At 48.5% G+C, this 20,666-nt stretch overlaps 1 protein-coding gene across 1 annotated transcript in view; it reads left to right on the forward strand.

The window, feature by feature from the left end:
- Positions 1 to 5,655: 5,655 nt before the first annotated feature.
- The window catches only part of LOC310952492 (uncharacterized protein), a gene marked incomplete at its 3' end in the record, with an annotated part of 19,653 nt that continues 4,642 nt past the window's right edge, over positions 5,656 to 20,666 (forward strand). Inside the window, 26 exon segments of the mRNA XM_083921110.1 lie at positions 5,656 to 5,743; positions 7,499 to 7,669; positions 8,423 to 8,560; positions 8,640 to 8,717; positions 9,448 to 9,518; positions 9,605 to 9,770; positions 9,906 to 10,012; positions 10,523 to 10,849; positions 11,040 to 11,166; positions 12,261 to 12,556; positions 12,673 to 12,822; positions 13,390 to 13,468; positions 13,551 to 13,628; positions 13,725 to 13,871; positions 14,006 to 14,115; positions 14,688 to 14,829; positions 15,843 to 16,036; positions 16,136 to 16,263; positions 17,143 to 17,529; positions 17,707 to 18,843; positions 19,032 to 19,362; positions 19,564 to 19,652; positions 19,655 to 19,752; positions 19,805 to 20,089; positions 20,263 to 20,376; positions 20,481 to 20,666. The exon segment at positions 20,481 to 20,666 is cut by the window's right edge and continues 318 nt beyond it. Of these exon segments, the coding sequence (XP_083777236.1) occupies positions 7,529 to 7,669; positions 8,423 to 8,560; positions 8,640 to 8,717; positions 9,448 to 9,518; positions 9,605 to 9,770; positions 9,906 to 10,012; positions 10,523 to 10,849; positions 11,040 to 11,166; positions 12,261 to 12,556; positions 12,673 to 12,822; positions 13,390 to 13,468; positions 13,551 to 13,628; positions 13,725 to 13,871; positions 14,006 to 14,115; positions 14,688 to 14,829; positions 15,843 to 16,036; positions 16,136 to 16,263; positions 17,143 to 17,529; positions 17,707 to 18,843; positions 19,032 to 19,362; positions 19,564 to 19,652; positions 19,655 to 19,752; positions 19,805 to 20,089; positions 20,263 to 20,376; positions 20,481 to 20,666 (5,106 nt within the window). The 5' untranslated portion in view covers positions 5,656 to 5,743; positions 7,499 to 7,528.

Genomic DNA, 20,666 nt, shown 5'->3' on the forward strand with positions numbered 1-20,666 from the left:
TTTGGACAGAATTACGACAGAAACGGGTCTTATTGGTAGTGATGTTACTTGCCATGGCGAAGTCCTCCCTCATATTAAAGGTAACGCTCACGTTGGGGGGGTTTTACATGTTTTTTTTGGCGCCGTTGTTTCCTGATTTATTCTATTTCCGGGTCGAAAGCCACTGCTGCAGAGTGGGGAGGAGCTGTTCTAACCCACGGAGCATGTGCAGACGTGTAACCCAATAATACTCCGGGGACGCTTTTTACATGCATGAATACTCCGATTACCAAAGGAGTTATCTAGGTCTGTTAACCGGGGTATGAGAACTCCGATATTACCCATGGTACGGTGTTTACATGACGTTTGAGAAACCAGAGTATTGCCTTAGGGCGCACTCACACTGTCCATCCTTACCGTGCCCAAGCACGTTTAAAGGCTAAAGTCTAGTTCGTTTGACCAGTGTGAGTGCAACTGTACCACGCTTAGGCTCGGTACGCTTGCCGTCCATGGCACGTTTGGGAGAGGTGGGCTTTTGTAAAGCACCTCGTTTGCACATGTACGAGCATGAGTGTGCACACGTGTATGAGCACGAGGCCTACGGCGGTTCTGACGTCATTTCCTGTGCGCCTGTTGGGACATAGAAAAAAGAAGGAGGGACCATGCACGGACATTTCAAACAATGGCGGTGAAAGGTTCACGTTGGTGTGATGCGGAGGTGGAGTGTTTACTGCAGATTTGGTCGATGAAAAGATTCAAAAACAGTCGACAAGACGCACAAAAACTCAGAGGTCTACGGAAAGATCTGGAAACAAAGCCATGCATCGCCATGACGTCATCAATGCGTGTGACGTGTTACGGCGTGATGATGTAAAGGCAGCAAGAAGCATTCTCCGAGGCCCAGGTAGTGTGAGTACAAACGGGCCTGGAGGGGGGACAAGGACCCTAAAGCACGGGGCGCGGTGCGGAAGGGCAGTGTGAGTGCGCCCTTAACTGCATGTAATGGCACTGATTGAAAGAGTTAAATCCTGAGATGCTTCACACCTTCAGCCTGTGGAAGAAGCTCAAGAGTTGCGTCCTCTTCATGGAAACTAATAATGATAAACTTGATTTATACATGTAGCACTTTTCTTGAACAGTCACTGCATTACTTTGATACTAAAGAGAACTTAAAAACAAGAGATTTATGGAGGTTTATTCTGGACGGACCTGAGACATAATGATATCCTGGGGAAGTGTAAGTCACACCGAATGATATCAACATGGATTTCATGTCCGCGTGTTCACATTTCACTGAGTTATTATGAACAAAAGGAGGAGGGAGAGGTTCGACACTGAACTTCAGGCAGTATTTTCGCCTCTCCTTCGACTCTCTCTCGTGATTTTGCTCAAACTACGTCATGTTGATGCCTCTACACCCTCAAACACGAACAATAGCAGCCCGGACCTTTCTCACACAGACTTTACAAAAGTCACGATCTGCTGATGAGGACAATAGAAGAATCATTTGGGAAGATGGGACTCTTCCAGGGCCGTGAGGTCTCTAACATTATCGCATTATCACACAGCGGGTCTCACTTTCAGCCCCGCAGTGCAACGATGCAGAATGACCCACCCCATCAGCAAAAGGTCACTGAGGAGACAATAAAACCTCTAAAGTGACACACGGCTCCAATACAAACACTCAAAAGAATGAAAAACCTCGATACACAAAGCCTTCAGTTACAGCGTCTGTATGAAGTCTGAATGAAGTCATGAGAAATATCCCTTTACTGTGTCCAGGCGTCCTCCTGACTGACTCTGCTGGACAGAATAACCTTAAATATACAAACAGAAGTCACATAAAAGCTTTAAACGTGTCGGATCGGGCCGTAACGTGGCACAGCAGAGGTCATATCGCGTGCCTTTTTGATGTAGCTTGTCGTACGTGAAGTCGTGACCTACAGTAGAATGCTAGTTAGCCAGTTATATGCTAGTGTTAGCCTATAACTTCCAGATTCTGTGCCTAAAGTAGAAAAACGTATTTGATTGCTGATAACTACAAAATACAGCCTCGGGTCAGAGTCTTACTTTACAGGATATTGTGCGATTTCAGAACCATCAGCTTTCGGTCTGACTGCGATTTCACCTCTGGGGACAACGGCCCATACTTCAGGATGTGCCATAGTGGCCGAACGTGGAATTACAACTTCCGTGTCAGTCATGTGATGCCACGGGATGTCATCTGTCATCTTCAGCCTCTTATCCGGGGTCGGGTCGTGGGGGCATCAGTTTTAGCAGGGGACCCCAAACTTCCCTTTCCCGGGCCACATTAACCAGCTCTAACTGGGGGATCCTGAGGCGTTCCCAGGCCAGTGTGGAGATCTAATCTCTCCACCTGGTCCTGGGTCTTCCCTGAGGCCTCCTCCCAGCTGGACGTGCCTGGAACACCTCCCTAGGGAGGCGCCCAGGGTTCATCCTTACCAGATGATCCTGAACCACCTCAACTGGCTCCTTTCAACACAAAGGAGCAGCGGCTCTACTCCGAGTTCCTCACGGATGCTGAACTTCTCCCCCTCTCTCTAAGGGAGACTCCAGCCCCCCTCCTGAGGAAACACATCTCGGCTGCTTGTACCCACGACCTGGTTCTTTGGGTCCTGACCCAGCTTTCATGACCACAGGTGAGGGTAGGAACCAAGATTGACCAGTAGATCCAGAGCTTTGTCTTCCAGCTCAGCTCTCTTTTAGTGCATATGACAAAGAAAAGTTATGCACAGATATTTGTGTGTATTCCCCACAGTTTGTTAATTGTTTAAACAGGTAGGTATTTTCACCTGCTAGGCTCTAGGCCTGCCGCACCTCCACCGCTGCCCTTTACGCTAGCTGCGGGATCATCAGCTGGGGACCACCATTCCCCGATGTTTCGCCCCTTGACCCAGAACATCTCCTGGTGCAGTGAACAGGGACGTCTCCGAGTCACCCCCCGTAGCTAGCTTTCCTCAGGAGTTGCTCACTCCCCACACCTTGTCCCGCCTCCTCAGCCAAAGCCAGAAGCTCGCCGTCCCTGCCTCCTCAGCCGGCTCTTTGGTGGTTTTGTGTAGCTCCTTACCCCCCAGCCCTAGACCTCTCAGTAGGCGAGTTGTTGAGTCTCCCACAAAGCCCCTGGCGGCCACCTCCACTGGGAGGTAAGAGTAAGAGTTAGCTAAGATGCTAACTGAACACTAACTTCAGCTTATTCAAAAGACGTGTTCGTATAGTCACTGTCTGTCTGACGGGCAGTTTAAGCTCGATGGTGACACACAGCTAATAAGCTACGATAGCTTCTTTAATTTTGGACTCTCCGGCTCTCCGTCCAATATTCAGCTCTACTTCTGAACATCACGCAAAGCTACTTTTCAAACGTGCCGATCGCTGCGGTTCTGTTAAAATGATTTCCGTCTGAAATTTGGGGATTTTAAAAGCGTGACAACGTCCACAGCACGGTGTATTTTCAAAATAAGGGTACATCTTATTTTGAAAGTTGCTTTGGAAAGTGAAAGATACTGATTTTTATGATTTTACACTGTAAACCAGAAGAAATCTAATCACTTTTATAAATGTAAATAACTGATAAGCTATTAAGAGAATCAGGACGTCAGTAGAAAAATATGAATTAAACACCTTTAGATGTTTCTGAACATATTAAAGCAGAATGTGATGCATGTTTCTGTAAAACCAAAGGGAAAGAAAGAAATATTTAATTTACATTTCCTCTCCTGCACAGTTTGACTGTTTCTGCTTAAAGTTGATTATTAACTATTACTGTATTTTGAGATTTGTGCTGTGCACTTGTAATTATGAAAAACATATTTGTCTATCTAGTGTGTCTGTTTTGTTATATAGTATATACACTGTAGTTACGCCACTAGAGACAATAATGTATATTATTATTATTGTATATCCAAACAGTAATTTATTATATTTGTGTTGTGTTTGCTTATACGTCCTAAATAACTGCAGTACAAAATATGTGTTTTGGAGTATTAATAATATATCGTTGTTCTAGATAAACAATTCTTTATCGAGAGAATAATTAAAAATTCAGAATTTTCCAGTTTTATACGACTGTTTAAATCTTCATGTGGTAATAAAGTCTCATTATTGTGATTTCCTGCTACAGTTTATCTTTGTTTCCATGGCAATCGATATATCTATCCATCCATCTATCCATCTATCTATCTGTCCGTCCGTCCGTCCATCTATCTATCTATCTATCTATCTATCTATCTATCTATCTATCTATCTATCTATCTATCTATCTATCTATCTATCTATCCATCCATCCATCCATCCATCCATCCATCCATCCATCCATCCATCCATCCATCCATCCATCCATCCATCCATCCATCCATCCATCCATCCATCCATCCATCTATCTATCTATCTATCTATCTATCTATCTATCTATCTATCTATCTATCTATCTATCTATCTATCTATCTATCTATCTATCTATCTATCTATCTATCTATCTATCTATCTATCCATCTATCCATCTATCCATCTATCCATCTATCCATCTATCCATCTATCCATCTATCCATCTATCCATCTATCCATCTATCCATCTATCCATCTATCCATCCATCCATCCATCCATCCATCCATCCATCCATCCATCCATCCATCCATCCATCCATCCATCCATCCATCCATCCATCTATCCATCTATCTATCCATCCATCCATCCCAAAATAAGGGTTTTTGTTGAAGTAACTCCATCGGGATGAAAGGTCGAACTATTATTTTAGTTTTGTATTTAATGTAATTTATTTTAATTATTTTTAATTTATCTTCTTATCTACAGTTAGAGTCAAACTCTCTTTTTGTATATTTCTATGTTTAATGCATGCTTTTTAAATTATTTTTATTATATACAGTGGAGGTCAATAAAAATATTTTTAAAGTTAGTTTTTATTTTAAAATATACATTTAAAATCAACATTTTTTTTGTATAATTTTAATATTTAATATATGTTTTGAATTATTATTAATTATCTATAAATCAAATCATTAATTTTGTAATTCGATTATTTTTATATAAATATTATTTTATATTTATATACATTTTCAAATCTATATTTTATTTTTATTTTCAAATTTCTGCTTTCACAATTAATTTTATTACTTTATTATATACAGTTGATGTCAATAAAGTTAGTTTTTAAAGTCTTTTTGTAAATATGTATATTGTTTTTATTATTTTTTAAATCCTAAAACACGTCGTCGGCAGGTTTCGCCGTTTGTATTTCCGGTGACGTCACAGGAAACGTCCCCGGGTTGAAAGGTCACTCTTATTATTTTAGTTTTTGTATTTAATTAATTTTTATATAAATATTATTTTGTATTTATATAATTTTTCAAATCTATATTTTATTTTTATTTTCAAATTTCTGCTTCCGCAATTAATTTTCTGAGTATAGAGGTCAATAAAAATACTTTTAAAGTTAGTTTTTAAAGTATTTTTTTAATATTTATATTGTTTTTATTATTTTTTAAATCCTAAAAATGTCGTCGGCAGGTTTCGCCGTTTGTGTTTCCGGTGACGTCACCGGAAACGTCCCCGGGTTGAAAGGTCCCGAGTCCCTGTTTGAATATGCTAACCCCAGATGCTAACAACAACAACAGCAGGTTGTGTTAGCCGTCAGGTGAATGAATGACGCGGATTTGTAGTTTTTAAAAGTGTTTAAATGTTTTTGTCGGTTACCGGATGAAGCTCGCGCGGCAGCTTCAGCTCCAGCAGGTGACGTAACGGACTTTAAACCAACTTTATTCACTGTTTACTGTCTGTTAGCATGCTAACAGGCTAGCTGCAGTCTGGAGTTAGCTGCAGTTAAAACTGTTTTATTAGATAATGGTTAAGTCTCTGTGCGGTAGGATGACTGTCGGTACTTCAGCCGTTATTTCCGGTTCTGTCCGGTTCTGTTGTTGTTTCATTGGTGTTTTAACGGGTTTAGATTCTGATGTGTCTTCAGTTTAACAGATTAACACTCAACACAAGCTGATTACACACACTGACTACAGCCTGGACTATTATTATACTAACACTACTACTAATAATACTAATACTGCGGCTACTGCAAATACTACTACTACTGATTATACACTGACTACAACCTGGGTTATTATAAACATAATACTAATACTGCTGCTACTGCAGGTCAAATACTACTGATAATCCTAATACTACTGCAAATACTCCTACCACTACTACTACTACTGTTACTGATAATACTAATACTACTATTACTGCTACTGCTTATACTACGACTAACACTACTACACTGACTACAACCTGGACTATTATACTACTGCTTATACTACTACTACTACTGCTGCTACTACGACTAACACTACTACACTGACTAAAACCTGGACTATTATACTACTGCTTATACTACTACTACTACTGCTGCTACTACGACTAACACTACTACACTGACTAAAACCTGGACTCTTATACTACTGCTTATACTACTACTACTACTGCTGCTACTACGACTAGCACTACTACACTGACTAAAACCTGGACTATTATACTACTGCAAATACTACTGCTACTACTACTCTTACTGATACTACTACTACTGCTTATACTACTACTACTACTGCTTATACTACGACTTATACTACTACTACTGTTACTGATAATACTAATACTACTATTACTGCTACTGCTTATACTACGACTAACACTACTACACTGACTAAAACCTGGACTATTATACTACTGCAAATACTACTGCTACTACTACTCTTACTGATACTACTACTACTGCTTATACTACGACTTATACTACTACTACTGTTACTTATAATACTACTAATACTACTACTACTGATACTACTGCAAATGTTACTTTTAATACTTCCACTGTTAATACTGCTAATACTACTACTGCTTCTGCTGCTACTAATACTACTACTACTGTTACTGCATTACTACTACTACTGCTAATACTACTACCACAATAATTGTAAATACTACTACTACTGTAAATTGTACTACTGTTATTGCTAATGCTACTATATTTGTAAATGCTACTACTACTACTGTAAATACTGCTACTGTTACTGCACTACTGCCACTACTATTGCTGCTGTAAATGCTGCTACTGCTAATGCTACTAGTACTATTGATATTTCTAATATTACTTCTACTGTTACTGCTAATTCTACTTATACGTAATACTACTACCACAATATAACACCAGTGGAGGAATATGACTCATTTACTCAAGTATTGTACTGAAGTCCACATTGGAGGTATTTGAATATTTGAATGTTAATGTACTTTCTACGTCTCCTCCACCACATCAGAGGTAACTCTTGTACTTTTTACTTTTCAGATGACAGTTTTTCATCCCGTTCATCCAGAAACATCCGATATAATAGGAAATATTTTAAGTACTTTCACTGAAGTACTGTTTAGATTACTTCTTCTACCACAGGACGTAAAGTAGTCCCTGATTATCCCTTTTTCTGTGTCTCTGTCCAGGTTCATTGAAGACGACGTTGACCCATCAGCATGCAGTCGGAGCTTCTGATTGGGTCGCAGCAGGAGAAGGCGGAGCTTAAGCGCGAGGTGTGCCGTCTGCAGGAGGAGCTGGCGGAGAGTCGAGCAGAGAGAGAGGAGCTGGAGTCGAGGAGCAGAGCTCTGAACGACCGGGTGAGGAGAGGAGGGGGAGGAGAGGAGGTGGGCATCTAACCATCAGGGCGGCAGTGCGTCAGCCTGTAAGGACTCAACTTGGGAACCGAAGGGTCATCGGTTTTGGAGAGGTGCCATTTGACCCCCTGGGCACTGCTGAGGCGCCCCTGAGCAAGGCACCGGACCCCGCAATTGCTCTCCATTTATGCACGACTGTAGATAGGACCTGTTTGTGCATGTGTGCATATTTGAGCCCTGCATGTGTTTTAACAATAAAACAGAGTGAAGTCCTGCACGGGACTTATAAAGGCATGCGTTAAGCTTTTACTTAACATCTCTCTCTCTCCCTCTCTCTCTCTCTCTCTCTCTCTCTCTCTCTCTCTCTCTCTCTCTCTCTCTCTCTGTCTCACACCACTCCCCCTTCTCTTCTCACTCTCCCTCTCTCTTCCTCTCTTGTCCCCCCTTCTCTCTCTCTCTCCTCTCCCTCTCTCTCTTCCCCATTCTCTCTCTCTCTCTCTCTGTCCCCCCTTCTCTCCCCTCCTCCTCCCTTCTCGCACTCTCTCTTCCCCCTTCTTTCTCTCTCTCTCTCTCTCCCTCTCCCTCTTCCCCTCTCTCTCTCTCCCTCTTACCCTCCCTTCTTTCCCCTCCTCCCCCCTACTCTCTCTCTCTGCCCCCCCCCATTTGCTCTCTCTCTCTCCCTCTCTTTCCTCCCCATTCTCTCTCTCTCTGTCCCTCCCTTCTCTCCTCCCCTCCTCTCTCTCTCTCTGTCTCCAGTTATGTCAGACAGTGTCTCCAGCGCTCGGCCTCTCCCTGCGAGTGGAGGGTGAGCAGAGGGAGTGGAAGAGGAGGGTGAGGGACGGAAGAGAGAGGGAGGCCAGACAGGCTCTGCTGATCCATCGACTGCAGAACAAGGTGTGTGTGTGTGTGCGCGTGCGTTCGTGCGTGCGTGCGTGCGTGCGTGGGGTACTGACAGTACTCATTGTGTCTGCAGGTTTTGGAGTACAGAGGTCGATGTCAACACCTGGAGCTTCAGCTGCAGGACGAACACACACAGCTGCTCAACACTGAGGTCAGACATAGAAGAGTGCGACACGTGAGGCCACTGGTGAAAACAAATGTCCGACTTTGACTGGCATTAAATCCAAACCCGACGTAATCCGTCCTGATTCCACCTTTTTTTACGTGAACGGCCTGGAAACCTCCAGCAACGGCCAACGTTAGTCAGGCACACAGATGTGTTACGTCACTGCAGAGCGAGGATCGGCGTTATATATAAAAAATCAAAGAGTTCCTACCTAAAAAGACGTAGCGTCTCTATCAGGTCCGTTCTCTCAACTTGGTCCAATCGTCCTCGCCTACAGGAGTCTCCATCTTGTCAGAGTTTGACTCCTCCTCATTTCCTCTGACCAAAAAAGGGCATGTATGTGACGTTGGGGGGAGGGGCGTACGTCCATCTGGCTGACGTTTACCTCCGAGGAGAAGTGAGGGCCAGATGCTAGCTGTCACTCAATAGGCCACGCCCCTAATTATTCATAAACTTTAACCTCCAATAAATTAAAAACTAGCCCCTTCCCCCTCAGTGTTGTCATGGAGATCTGATCTAAACACACAGACTAGAATGTTCTTTTGTCCTTAAACAGGTTTAATGATGCTGTGTAAACGACCTGTTTTACATGGGGCTCAATGAGAAACTGCTCTGTTATGAAACCTGCCCCTAGTGGACACTCAGAGAACTGCACTTTGTGGTGTTCGCGCAGTACTCCAGATGTTGTACTGTGTTGTGTGTGTTTGTTTTGTAGCGGAGGATCAGAGATGAACACAGTGACTCTCTGGAGAGCGCCCTCATCAGGCTGGAGGAGGAACAACAGAGGTGTGTACCAGCCCTGTGTGTGTGTGTGTGCGTGTGTGTGTGTGTGTCAGTCTCACCTATGTGAGCGTGTGTGTGTGTCTTTTCAGGTCAGTCGGTCTGGCCGACACAAACGCTCTTCTCCGGGAGCAGCTCAGCCAATCAGAGCAGGTCATCCAGGCCCAGAGGGAGGACCTCCAGAAGCTGACGTCTGATTGGACCAGAGCGGTGGAGGAGGGGGGGCAGAGAGAGGATGATTGGCAGAGAGAGAGGGAGGTCAGCCGTTTGGTATTACTCTTCTGAGATCGTTGTTTGATTATTAAGGTGGATTTTCTGACTGATCCACCTTTAGTCTGACACTGTGTGTGTGTGTGTGTGCGTTCATGTGTGTGTGTGTGTGTCTGTCCCCAGTGTCAGTCAGGTCATGTGGGTCAGCAGCAGGCTCGGTTGCTGTCAGTCTGGAGGTCTGTGGTTGCTCTGAGGCGCCACTGTCACACCGTTAAAACTGCTGCCGACAGGTACGTGTGTGTGTGTGTGTGTGTGTGTGTGTGCGTGGGGGGGTGTTAAATGTTGATCAACAAGTTGGATGCGTTGAAAGTTGCCCTTGACCAATATGAAGTTGACGACTTGTCGGAGGAGGAACAGTGTTGTGTGTCCAAGTTGACCAACGTAACTATACATTGACCAACCTGATGTAAGTTGACCAACCTGATGTAAGTTTACCAGCCTGACGCTAGTTGACCAACCTGACGCTAGTTGACCAGCCTGACGCTAGTTGACCAACCTGACGCTAGTTGACCAACCTGACGCTAGTTGACCAACCTGATAGAAGTTAACCAGCCTGACGTAAGTTGACCAACCTGATGTAAGTTGACCAACCTGATGTAAGTTTACCAACCTGACGTAAGTTGACCAACCTGATAGAAGTTAACCAACCTGGTGTGAGTTGACCGACCTGTTTTAAGTTGACCAGCCTGATGTAAGTTGCCCAACCTGATGTGAGTTGCCCCACCTGTCTCTGTCTGTAGGGACCTGTGGCAGCTGAGGGCAGAGTTTTCCCGTCTCTCCTCGTCGCTCCTCTCCAGCTGTGACTCCGTCTCCTCCTCCCTGAGACTCAGCGCTCCTCCCTTCTCCTCTCTGCCTGCCCCTCATCTCCCCTCTTCCCTCCCTCCTCCTCTGTCCTCCACCCTGGTCCTCCTTCCTCCGGACTCCTCACCACCTCTTCCTGCTCTCGTCTCCTCCTCCACTCTGGGGACCTTCTCCTTGGGAGAGCTGGAGCAGGAGGAGGAGAGAGAGCGAGAGATTTCAGAGCTTAAGCGTCTCCATGAGACGCAGGTTTCTCAGCTGACACAACGGTAAATCACTCTTCTTCTTCATGCGTCTCAGTTAGCCACCGAGCTAACTAGCATGCTAACTGGTAGTCGTGTGTTTGCATCTCTCTGTTTTTTAACCACTTCATATTCATGGGTGACTGTGTAAGTTGACCACGCTGATGTAAGTTGACCCACCTGTCCTCTGTCCTCTGTCCGTCCGTCTGTCTCTCAGGATAGCGGAGCTGTCTCGCTCTCTGCAGGCTGAGGAAAGCCGGCGTGAGGAGAGAGAGAGGGAGGTGGAGAGACACCGAGAGACAGAGAGGAGCCTTCAGTCGGTCAGTCAGGCCGTGGTCAAACTGGTGAGTCTATCAGAGCGACAGAGGGCAAAGGTCACGGAGTCACAGAGATCAGATTAGATTTCTTTATTTGGACCCGCAGGTAAATTTGGCTCGCAGATATACGCATCTGACCAGGCTGAGACTGGACCAGGCTGGGACTGGTCCAACTAACTGGTGTGGAAATCCAGGTATTTAACCTTTCACAAGGCCGATGATGTCACTTGAAGTCCAGACCTACTTCCAACAACGACTGCCACTCTAACGACGGTCGTTGGCACTTGGAGCTTAAAGGGTTCCACTGACATTGAGAGGTTAAATACCTGGATCTCCACACCAGGTAGTTGGACCAGTCCCAGCCTGGTCCTGGTCCTGGTCCTGGTCCTGGTCCTGGTCCTGGTCCTGGTCCTGGTCCTGGTCAGATGTGTACATGAACTGATGAAGCCTCTTGGATGAGAGGTGAAACGTCTTCCTGACAAAGAACCAAGTCCAGTTGCTTTTGACTGAAACTGCTTTGGGGATTCATACAAACAGTAAAATAGCTTCACAATTCATCATCACCCCCATCATCATTCCATGCTGCCTCATAAAGAGCACCCTCAAAGTACACAGCACGAGTGGCACTCAGCATCATATCATCATCATCGTCATCATCATCATCACAGCCAGCGTCAGCTAGCTCTTATTCCGATGTCTGGAGGCTGCAGGGACAAAACTAGACCTGTGCCTTTTAGTTTGGGTCCTGGGTACGGTGGAAATGCGTTCAGATGGGAGGAGCAGGAAGTCACTGAACAGGAGGTGAGACCGGTCCTCTAAGATGGAGCCAGTGAGCCGCTGCAGCTGTCGCACGTACAGGGCTTCTGGGCTCGGCCGCGTCTCACCGATAGTCCTGCCGGCCCATTGGGCTCAGTGAGTTCCTGCTCTTTAAAGACCGGCTGCCACCGTACAAAAGGACGGACTCAACAATAGCACGGTAGAACAGCTTCATCGGCGATCGGTCAACACGAAATTGGGAAAGTTTACGCGGGTGACCCGTCCTACACACACTTAAGTACGTTTAGTGTCTATGGTTGTACCCAGATACTTGTGAGGTCAGTGTGTGTGTGTTGTGTCTCCAGTCCAGAGTCCTGAGCAGCAGCAGCAGCGGCAGCAGCAGGTCTCTGTGCGTGTCCCCCGACAGCGTCCTCAGTCTGGATCTGTCCTCTCTGCTGTCTGTCCTGTCTCACACCGAGAGCGCCCTGCAGTGGAGACATGAGGAACTGCAGGGGGCCGAGCTCTCTCTGCGACGCCTCGATGAGGAGAAAACCGCAGCGCAGCTCCGACTGAAACAGCTGGAGGAAGACAACCAGCAGCTGCACGCACAAACGCAACACACACAGCTGGAGCTCACACACACGCTGGACATGCTGAGCAGGTACACACACACACACACACACACACACACACACACACACACACTAACACACTCTGAAGCCTTCCCACAGAGTTTTTTCGTTTAGGGAAATTAATAAAGTGACGCGTGTGTTACAGGGAACGTGAGGCGTCGTGCTCGCTGCGTCTGCAGGTGGAGGAGGTGCAGGCGAGGGAGGAGGAGGTGAAGAGAGAGAGCGACCGGCTGAGGAGGGAGAGAGACAGACAGGAGGAGAGAAACACACAGCTGGAGACAGAAACACTCAGACGGTAATCTGTTATACATAAATATGACTTTTCCTTGTTTCCAAACGGCTTCAGTGGTAAAAGCTGATGTCAGGATTTGCTTTCAGGCTCCCCCTCTAGTTGGGAAACAGTACTTTCTTCGACTACTGTTGTAAACGTTGCCATGGTTACGTGATCAGGGGGTACACGTGCATTTGTTCACAAGCCAACGATACACGCAACGCCTGTCCAAGCCAGAATTACCAATATATTTCAGCCTGTAGTGTCATACGGACAGAATTTCATGGGTTTTATTTATTTTTTCCAACATCAAAATACCAAAGTGCTTTAGTTCACATTCATGTGTTTATATTCATTGTTATAGTATTTGTTATATTTTTTTTGATGTATATTTCTCATTATTGTATTTGTTGCTCACTTTGTGTTTATGTTTTTGACTGTTGCACAAACCTTGCTGTATTTTTTTAATTCCTCTCGCTTCTGATTTCCAGAATAAGTGCAACTGTAAAAACAGCTCCCGGTGTTGTAATGAACACATGTCGGAGCTGTGTCCCCGTTTAATCCGTCAGATGAAATGCTTTTTGTTTTCAGGGTGGAGACTGAGCTGTTGGAGAACGTCCAGCTGACTGAGAGGGAAACTTTGCACCGGATGGAGATCCACACTCTGAAGGTGATAAACCGGCTGCTCTAGTTTAGTTTTCTATCGTTCTAAAGATTCATCCTTTCACACGTAACCTCCTGTGGTCCTGTAGGGGGCACTGGAGAGGCAGCAGCTGGACAGACAGAGGGCAGAAGAAGAGGCTGCGGACGCCAGAGACGCCCTACAGAAGGTCCCATTCAGAGTTAAAACAAGCGTGTAGATCTTCTTTTGTAATAATCCCCCTGTAGTAATTCTCTGTCTCCCCCTCTGTGTCTCCCCCCTTCAGTCCAGGGAGAGCGCGTTGTCTCTCTCGTCCTCCGAGTGTGTGTTGAAGCGGGAGGTGGAGGAGGGACGGGACGCTCTGGACAAGATGGCCGCCCTGAACTCGTCTCTGGCGTCGGACAAGAGAGAGCTGAACAAACGGCTGCTGCAGGTAGAGCTGCTCGCTTCACCTCTCTGTCTTGTCAGGGAGGCTGCCTGGCTCAAAGGCTCCAGGGCAGGACGCATGTCGTTTATCATGTTAATCTGTGCATGTATGTGTGTGTGTGTGTGTGTGTGTGTGTGCAGCTGGAATGTGAGCTGTCAGACAGCCAATCACAGCTGCAGACTGTGAGGTCAGAGGTCAGTTTTCTGCAGAGAGAGGTCAAAACCCTCACGCTGGACTGCAGCCAGCTCAGGTGAGTCTTTATCCACGACACAGCGTTCACACCTGAATCTTTAGAGTGTAATTCTTCCTTACAATCATCCGTTGGTCTTTTTCGGCACTTAGATTAATCAAATAAGCCAGTGAGAGACAGTTGAGACAGTTTTTTTCGTGTCACAACTACTAACGGAGAAACCCCGGAGAGATGCTAACAGCCGGACGTGGCTAACACTGATTAGCTTGGGGCAGCACGGTGAAGGCATTCAAAGGTCTTTTTTAACCACTAATGCTGCTGAAAATAACAGCAAACCTCTGCAGCAGCATGAGAAGAGTCCCTGCACACAAAACAAAGCACCAACAGCGTAGTTTGTGAAGCCAGAGTTTATTAAAAGAGTGTTTTAAAGACTTACCTACTGGCCCCTGTACCAGCTCCTCTCATAGTAAAGTCCATTACAGTGGATTACCAAAGTCAATCCCAAAGGAAGGAGCCCATGTGCAGGGACTCTTCTCAGGCTGCTATGTAAGTGCAGAAAAAGACCATTGGATGATTTTAACTTTAATCCAGATTATAAACGTTGAATAACAGTAATGTTTTGTGTTGTTCAGAGCGCAGAGAGAGGAGGACGCCGACGTCGTTCGTCAGCTGAGGGAAGGAGAGAGAGAGATGGAGAGAGTAATAGAGGAGAAGGAGAGACAAGTGGCCTCCCTGGTGGAGGAGAAGGGGAAGGATGGAGGTCAGCTGGAAGAGGTAAAGAGGAGGAGGAGGTTACAGGCGTGTGAGAGCCTTACACAGGGCTCCCACGCATCCTGAAAAACCCAGACACTTGTTTTCCAGTCGTGGAAACATCTGGAAATGTATTAAAATGACCAAATATCCAAGAAATAATCTCAGTTGTCCTGGAAAATTTTAATTGTATCTTAGGTCGCACTCACACTGTCCTTCCGCACCGGGCCAAGACCGTTTTTTCGGCTAAAGCCTAGTGTGTTTGACCAGTGTGAGTGCAACCGTTCCGCGCATAACTGCGGCCAGCGGGCTCTCCATGGCCCGCCTGAGAGAGGTTGGCTTTTGTATTGCGTGTTTGCACATGTACGAGCACGAGCGTGCGCACGTGTACGAGCACGACGAGGGACCATGCGCGGACATTTCAAACAATGGCGGTGAAAGGTTCACGTTGGTGTGATGCGGAGGTGGAGTGTTTACTGCAGATTTGGTCGATGAAAAAAAAAAAACAGTCGACAAGACGCACAAAAACTCCGAGGTCTACGGAAAGATCTGGAAACAAAGCCACGCATTGCCATGACGTCAATCAATGCGTGGACGTGTTACGGCGTGATGACGTATAGGCAGCAAGAAGCATTCTCCGAGGCCCAGGTAGAGTGAGTACAAACGGGCCTGGTGGGGGGGACAAGGACCCTAAAGCACGGGGCACGGTGCGAAAGGACAGTGTGAGTGCGGCCTTAGCCCCTCGCTTCCTACGTGAACAGAGGTGTGTATTTTGTTTGAATCTCGACCTGTTGGATGGATAAGTTACATGGCGTGACACATCAAAGCAGGTTTCCCAGACCTTTTAGCTTTTCCTTACAACTCCCATGTCAGTCAATCTGCAGAACTGAACCGACCTGTAGTCATCTGTTCCTCTCTAAAGCTTTATTTCCTGGAGCTGTTAGGGGCTTAATACTCTCCGGTTTATTTTTGTGACCATTTGTGAGCAAGCGCTGTTCTGTAACTTCTCTCTATCATGTCCTCCTGCTCTCCCTCAGCTGTCCTCCCAGCACGCCTCGGTGTGCGTGGAGCTGAAGGAGGCTCAGGAGCAGCTGCGGCAGGCGGTGGAGGAGGTGAGGAGGAGCCACAGGCAGCAGGAGGAGCAGCAGAGGGAGAGCCGGAGGCTGCAGGAGGAGCAGGACAGTGTGCAGAGACACAGGGAGCGGCTGGAGGACGAGCTGCAGGAGCTCAGGTATGGGGCGCTCCTGAGAGTCATAAAACACGTATGTACATAAACAGCTTGTACATCACCCCCCCCCCCCCCCCCCCCTCTCTCTCTCTTCTTCTGCAGGTCTCTGTCGGTGTCTCTCCACCAGCAGCTCAGTCAGCATCAGAAGCAGCTCTCGCAGTCGGAGGTGGACAGATGTCAGCTGCAGACACACATTTACACTGTGCAGCAGGCCAAAGAGACATTACAGGGTCAGTGTGTCAGAGAATGAATCATATATCATTACAATAGAAAGAACAGGCTGTAATACTGCATTTAGACTGAAGGTGGCACTATGTTTAAACACAGCAATAGTTTATTGACCATTTCAGATGACTACTTCAAAACTCCTACAATGATAAAACACACCAAAATTTGTTGTTTTTACACTTTGGATTTTGTTATAATATCGTATATGACAATCAGTCTACCCTCACCTGTGGTCATGAAAGCTGGGTCATGACCCAAAGAACCAGGTCGCGGCTGAAATGTGTTTCCTCAGGAGGGGGGCTGGAGTCTCCCTTAGAGAGAGGGGGAGAAGTTCAGCATCCGTGAGGAACTCGGAGTAGAGCCGCTGCTCCTTTGTGTTGAAAGGAGCCAGTTGAGGTGGTTCAGGATCATCTGGTAAGGATGAACCCTGGGCGCCTCCCTAGGGAGGTGTTCCAGGCACGTCCAGCTGGGAGGAGGCCTCGGGGAAGACCCAGGACCAGGTGGAGAGATTAGATCTCCACACTGGCCTGGGAACGCCTCAGGATCCCCCAGTTAGAGCTGGTTAATGTGGCCCGGGAAAGGGAAGTTTGGGGTCCCCGGCTAAAGCTGCTGCCCCCGCGACCCGACCCCGGATAAGGGGCTGAAGATGAGATGAGATCGTGTCAGTAGTCGTAGTAGTTTGGGATGTTGACTGATTTTGCCATAACCACGGTTACATAACTGTTGTAGAAGCTACGATATCTGTGGTGTCCAGATTCCTGCGTTGTTTCCCTGTGAAAACAAATTTCAAGGGTCGTGTAAAACGCGGGTGGGCGAGTCGTCTTCACTGGGAGTTGTATTTGTATTTATAACAGCAGTTTTGTTGTGCTTTTATTCTGAAGGGGAGATCGAGTGTCTCAGAGGAGAGCTGGAGAGAGCGACGGCCAGGAGAGAAAACGAGCGTGAGAGAAGTGAAGAGATGGAGAGGAGAGAGAGGAGCGAGGAGGAGATGGAGGTGCTGAAGGAGGAGACGGAGAGGCTGACCGAGGAGGTGGAGGACTTGAGGAAGAGGATGAGGGAACAGGAAGAGGAGAGGGAGGCCTGGCAGAGAGAGAGGGAGGCTCTGAGCGAGGAGCTGGGGACCAAGGACGGAGAGTTGGAGGCGCTGAGGAGGCGCATAGAAGGACTGATGGAGGAGGAGGGGGAGAGACAAAGGGAGGTGGAGAGGCTGAGGGAGGAGATGACAGAGAGGGAGGCGCGTGTGAGCCACACGATGGAGAGAATACAGCGTGCGGAGGGCAAGAAGGAGAGACTGGAGGAGGAGGCGAAGAGGACGGAGGTCAGACTGAGAGAGGAGAAGATGGAGCGCCTGAGGAGTGAAGCAGAGGAGGTGGAGAGATGGAGAAGGAGGGTTGAAGAGGTGGAGGAGGAGATGAACAGACTGAGAGGAGAAACCTTCGAGCTAGAGGAGGAGAGGAGAAAGACGGAGAGACTGGAGGAGGAGGCGAAGAGGACGGAGGTCAGACTGAGAGAGGAGGTGGTGAAGAGGGAGGAGGAGATCGAGGCACTCTGCGACCGGATGGAGAGATTAGAAAGAGAGAAGGAGGAGATGGAGCAACTGAGGAGTGAAGCAGAGGAGGTGAAGAGATGGAGGAGGAGGGTGGAGGAGGTGGAGGAGGAGATGAACAGACTGAGAGAAGAGAGCTCCAAACTCGAGGAGGAGAGAAGAGAGAAGGAGAGACTGCGAGATGAAGAGGAGAGGAGGAGGAGGAGGAGAATGGAGGAGGAGGTTGAGCGACTGAGGGGTGAAGCGAGGAGCGCGGAGGAGGAGGTGGAGAGGCTGACGGAGTTGGTAGGGGAGGTGGAGCTGCTGAGGGTGAGGCTGAACGTGGCCAAGGAGGAGTGTGAGGAGATGAAGGAGGAGGTGGAGCGGAGGGAGCGCAGCCTGGAGCGACAGATGAGCGCCGTGAGGGAGAGGGAGGAGGAGGTGGAGGAGCTGAAGGAGCAGCTGAGGCTCGCGGAGGAGCAGGCGGAGGAGGGAGAGAGGGAGCGTCAGGAGGCGAGCGGCAAACTGAAGCAGAAGGAGGTGAGGGAGGAGCAGCTGGAGACGCTGCTGCAAGAAACACAGGCGCTCCTGGAGAAAGAGAGGAGGGAGGGAGGAGAAAAAGACAACAGGGTCTCCTCCCAGGCCCGAGAGCTGCTGGAGGCCTGGGCCGAGAGCGAGGGAGCGAGGAGGAGAGCAGGAGAGAGGGAGAAGGACTGCGACAGACTGGAGGAGGAGGTGAAGGAGTGGAGGGAGAAGGCTGAGCGGAGTGCGAGGGAGGTGGCAAAGCTTAACCACGTCCTGAAGGAGCGAGAGGAGGAGGCGCGGCAGCTGAGAGCCACACTGGACGAGAGGGAGGAGAGGGAGGAGGAGGAGGTGAGAGAGAGGGAGGAGCTGAGGAGAGCGGAGGTGGAGAGGAGGAGGAGGCTGGACAATAAGCTGGTGGAGATGGAGGAGGAGAAGAGAAGGCTGGAGGAGAGAGTTAGAGAGATGGAGGAGGAGCGGGAGGAAGAGAGGGAGGCACTGAGGAGAGCCGGGGAGGAGAGGAGGAGGCGGGAGGGCAGATGGGAAGAAATGGGAAGGAGGCGCAGGAGCAAAGAAATGAGCTGAGGAGGACGGAGGAGGAGAAGAGGAGGCTGGAATACAAACTGCAGGAGATGGAGGAGGAGAGGAAGGGAGAGGAGGAGGTGCACAGGAGGGTGAGGGAGGAGAAGAGGAGGCTCGAAGATGAACTGAGGGAGGCGATAGAGGAGCGAGGGAGTCTGGTAGAGGCGGAGAGAGGTCAGCAGCTCCTGGTGGAGGAGAGAGGGAGGTGCAGAGTGAGAGAGCTAGAGGAGGAGAAGGCAGGACTGTCAATGGCGCTGAGGAGGAGGGAGAGGGAGGTGACGGCTCTCAGGGAGGAGGTGCAGAGGGAGAGGGATACGGCACAGGAGGAGCTGACGAGGAGGAGAGAGGAGGTGGCATCTCTCAGAGAGGAGGTGCAGAGGGGAGAGGGATACGGCACAGGAGGAGCTGAAGAAGAGGAGAGAGGAGGTGCAGAGGGAGAGGGATACGGCACAGGAGGAGTTGAGGAGGAGGAGTGAGGAGATGTCTGTACTTAGGGAGGAGGTAGGAGGGAACACAGGGAGAAGGAGGAGATACAGGAGGAGCTAAAGGACGGCTGGGGAAGGAGGTGGCAGCTCTCAGAGAGGAGGTGAAAAGGAAACAAAGGGAGAAGGAGGCGCAGGAGGAGCCGAGGAGGACAAAGAGCGATGGGGAGGTGTCTGCATTGAGAGAGGAGGTGCAGAAGGAACAAAGGGAGAAGGCGGAGGGCTCAGGAGGAGCTGATGAAGAGGAGACGACACGAGAACGCTCTCAGAGAGGAGGTGCAGAGGAAAAGGAGCAGATACGGGAGACGTTGATGAGGACGGAGAAAGAGGTGACGGCTCTCAGAGAGGAGGTGCAGGAGGAGCAGAGGAGGAAGGAGCAGGTACGAGAGACATTGATGAGGACAGAGAAAAGAGGTGGCGGCTCTCAGAGAGGAGGTGCAGGAGGAGCAGAGGAGGAAAGAGCAGGTACGAGAGACGTTGATGAGGACAGAGAAGGAGGTGACGGCTCTCAGAGAGGAGGTGCAGGAGGAGCAGAGGAGGAAGGAGGATATTCAGGAGGAGCTGAGGAGGACAAAGAACGAGCTGACGTTCATCAAAGAGGAGGTGCAGGAGGAGCAGAAGGAGAAGGAGCAGCTACGGGAGACGTTGACGTGGACAGAGAAGGAGGTGACGGCTCTCAGAGAGGAGGTGCAGGAGGAGCAGAGGACGAGGCGGGAGGCCAGGAGGAGCTGAGAGGAGTGCAGCAGAGCGTGGAGGTCATGAAGGAGAACCTGAGCTCCCTGCAGAATCAGGTACACGACCTCCTCTCTGAAGAGTGTTAGCTGCTAATGTTAGCATGCTAACTGTGTGTGTGTGTGTGTGTGTGTGTTTCAGGTGTCCGATGTGAGGAGGAGCAGGGAGCGAGCGAGGGAGGAGGCGAAGGAGAAGGAGGAGGAGAAGCAGAGATGAGGGAGGGTCTGAGGGCGGCGCTGGAGGAGATGACCAAGCTGAAACTCCTCCTGCAGGTACAAGAGCGGCTAACTGTCCCCTCTGTTCACAGTCTTTATGCTAAGCTAAGCTAAGCTAAGCTAGCCACACCCTTAACTCCTTTTAAACACTGATCATTCAGGAGAGCCACACAGAGGGGGAGCGTCTGAGGAGCACCCTGAAGGAGAAGAAGGAGGAGGTGGAGAGGTTCAGAGAGGAGAACCTGAGGACCGTCAGGGAGGAGGTGGAGAGAGGAGGAGGAGTGGAGGAGCTGAGAGCCCGAGCAAAGGCCCTGGAGAGGAGGATGAGGGAGATGACGGAGGAGCTG

This window comes from Echiichthys vipera (genome assembly GCF_963691815.1).
Source record: "Echiichthys vipera genome assembly, chromosome: 10".
NCBI classification, from domain to species: domain Eukaryota; kingdom Metazoa; phylum Chordata; class Actinopteri; order Perciformes; family Trachinidae; genus Echiichthys; species Echiichthys vipera.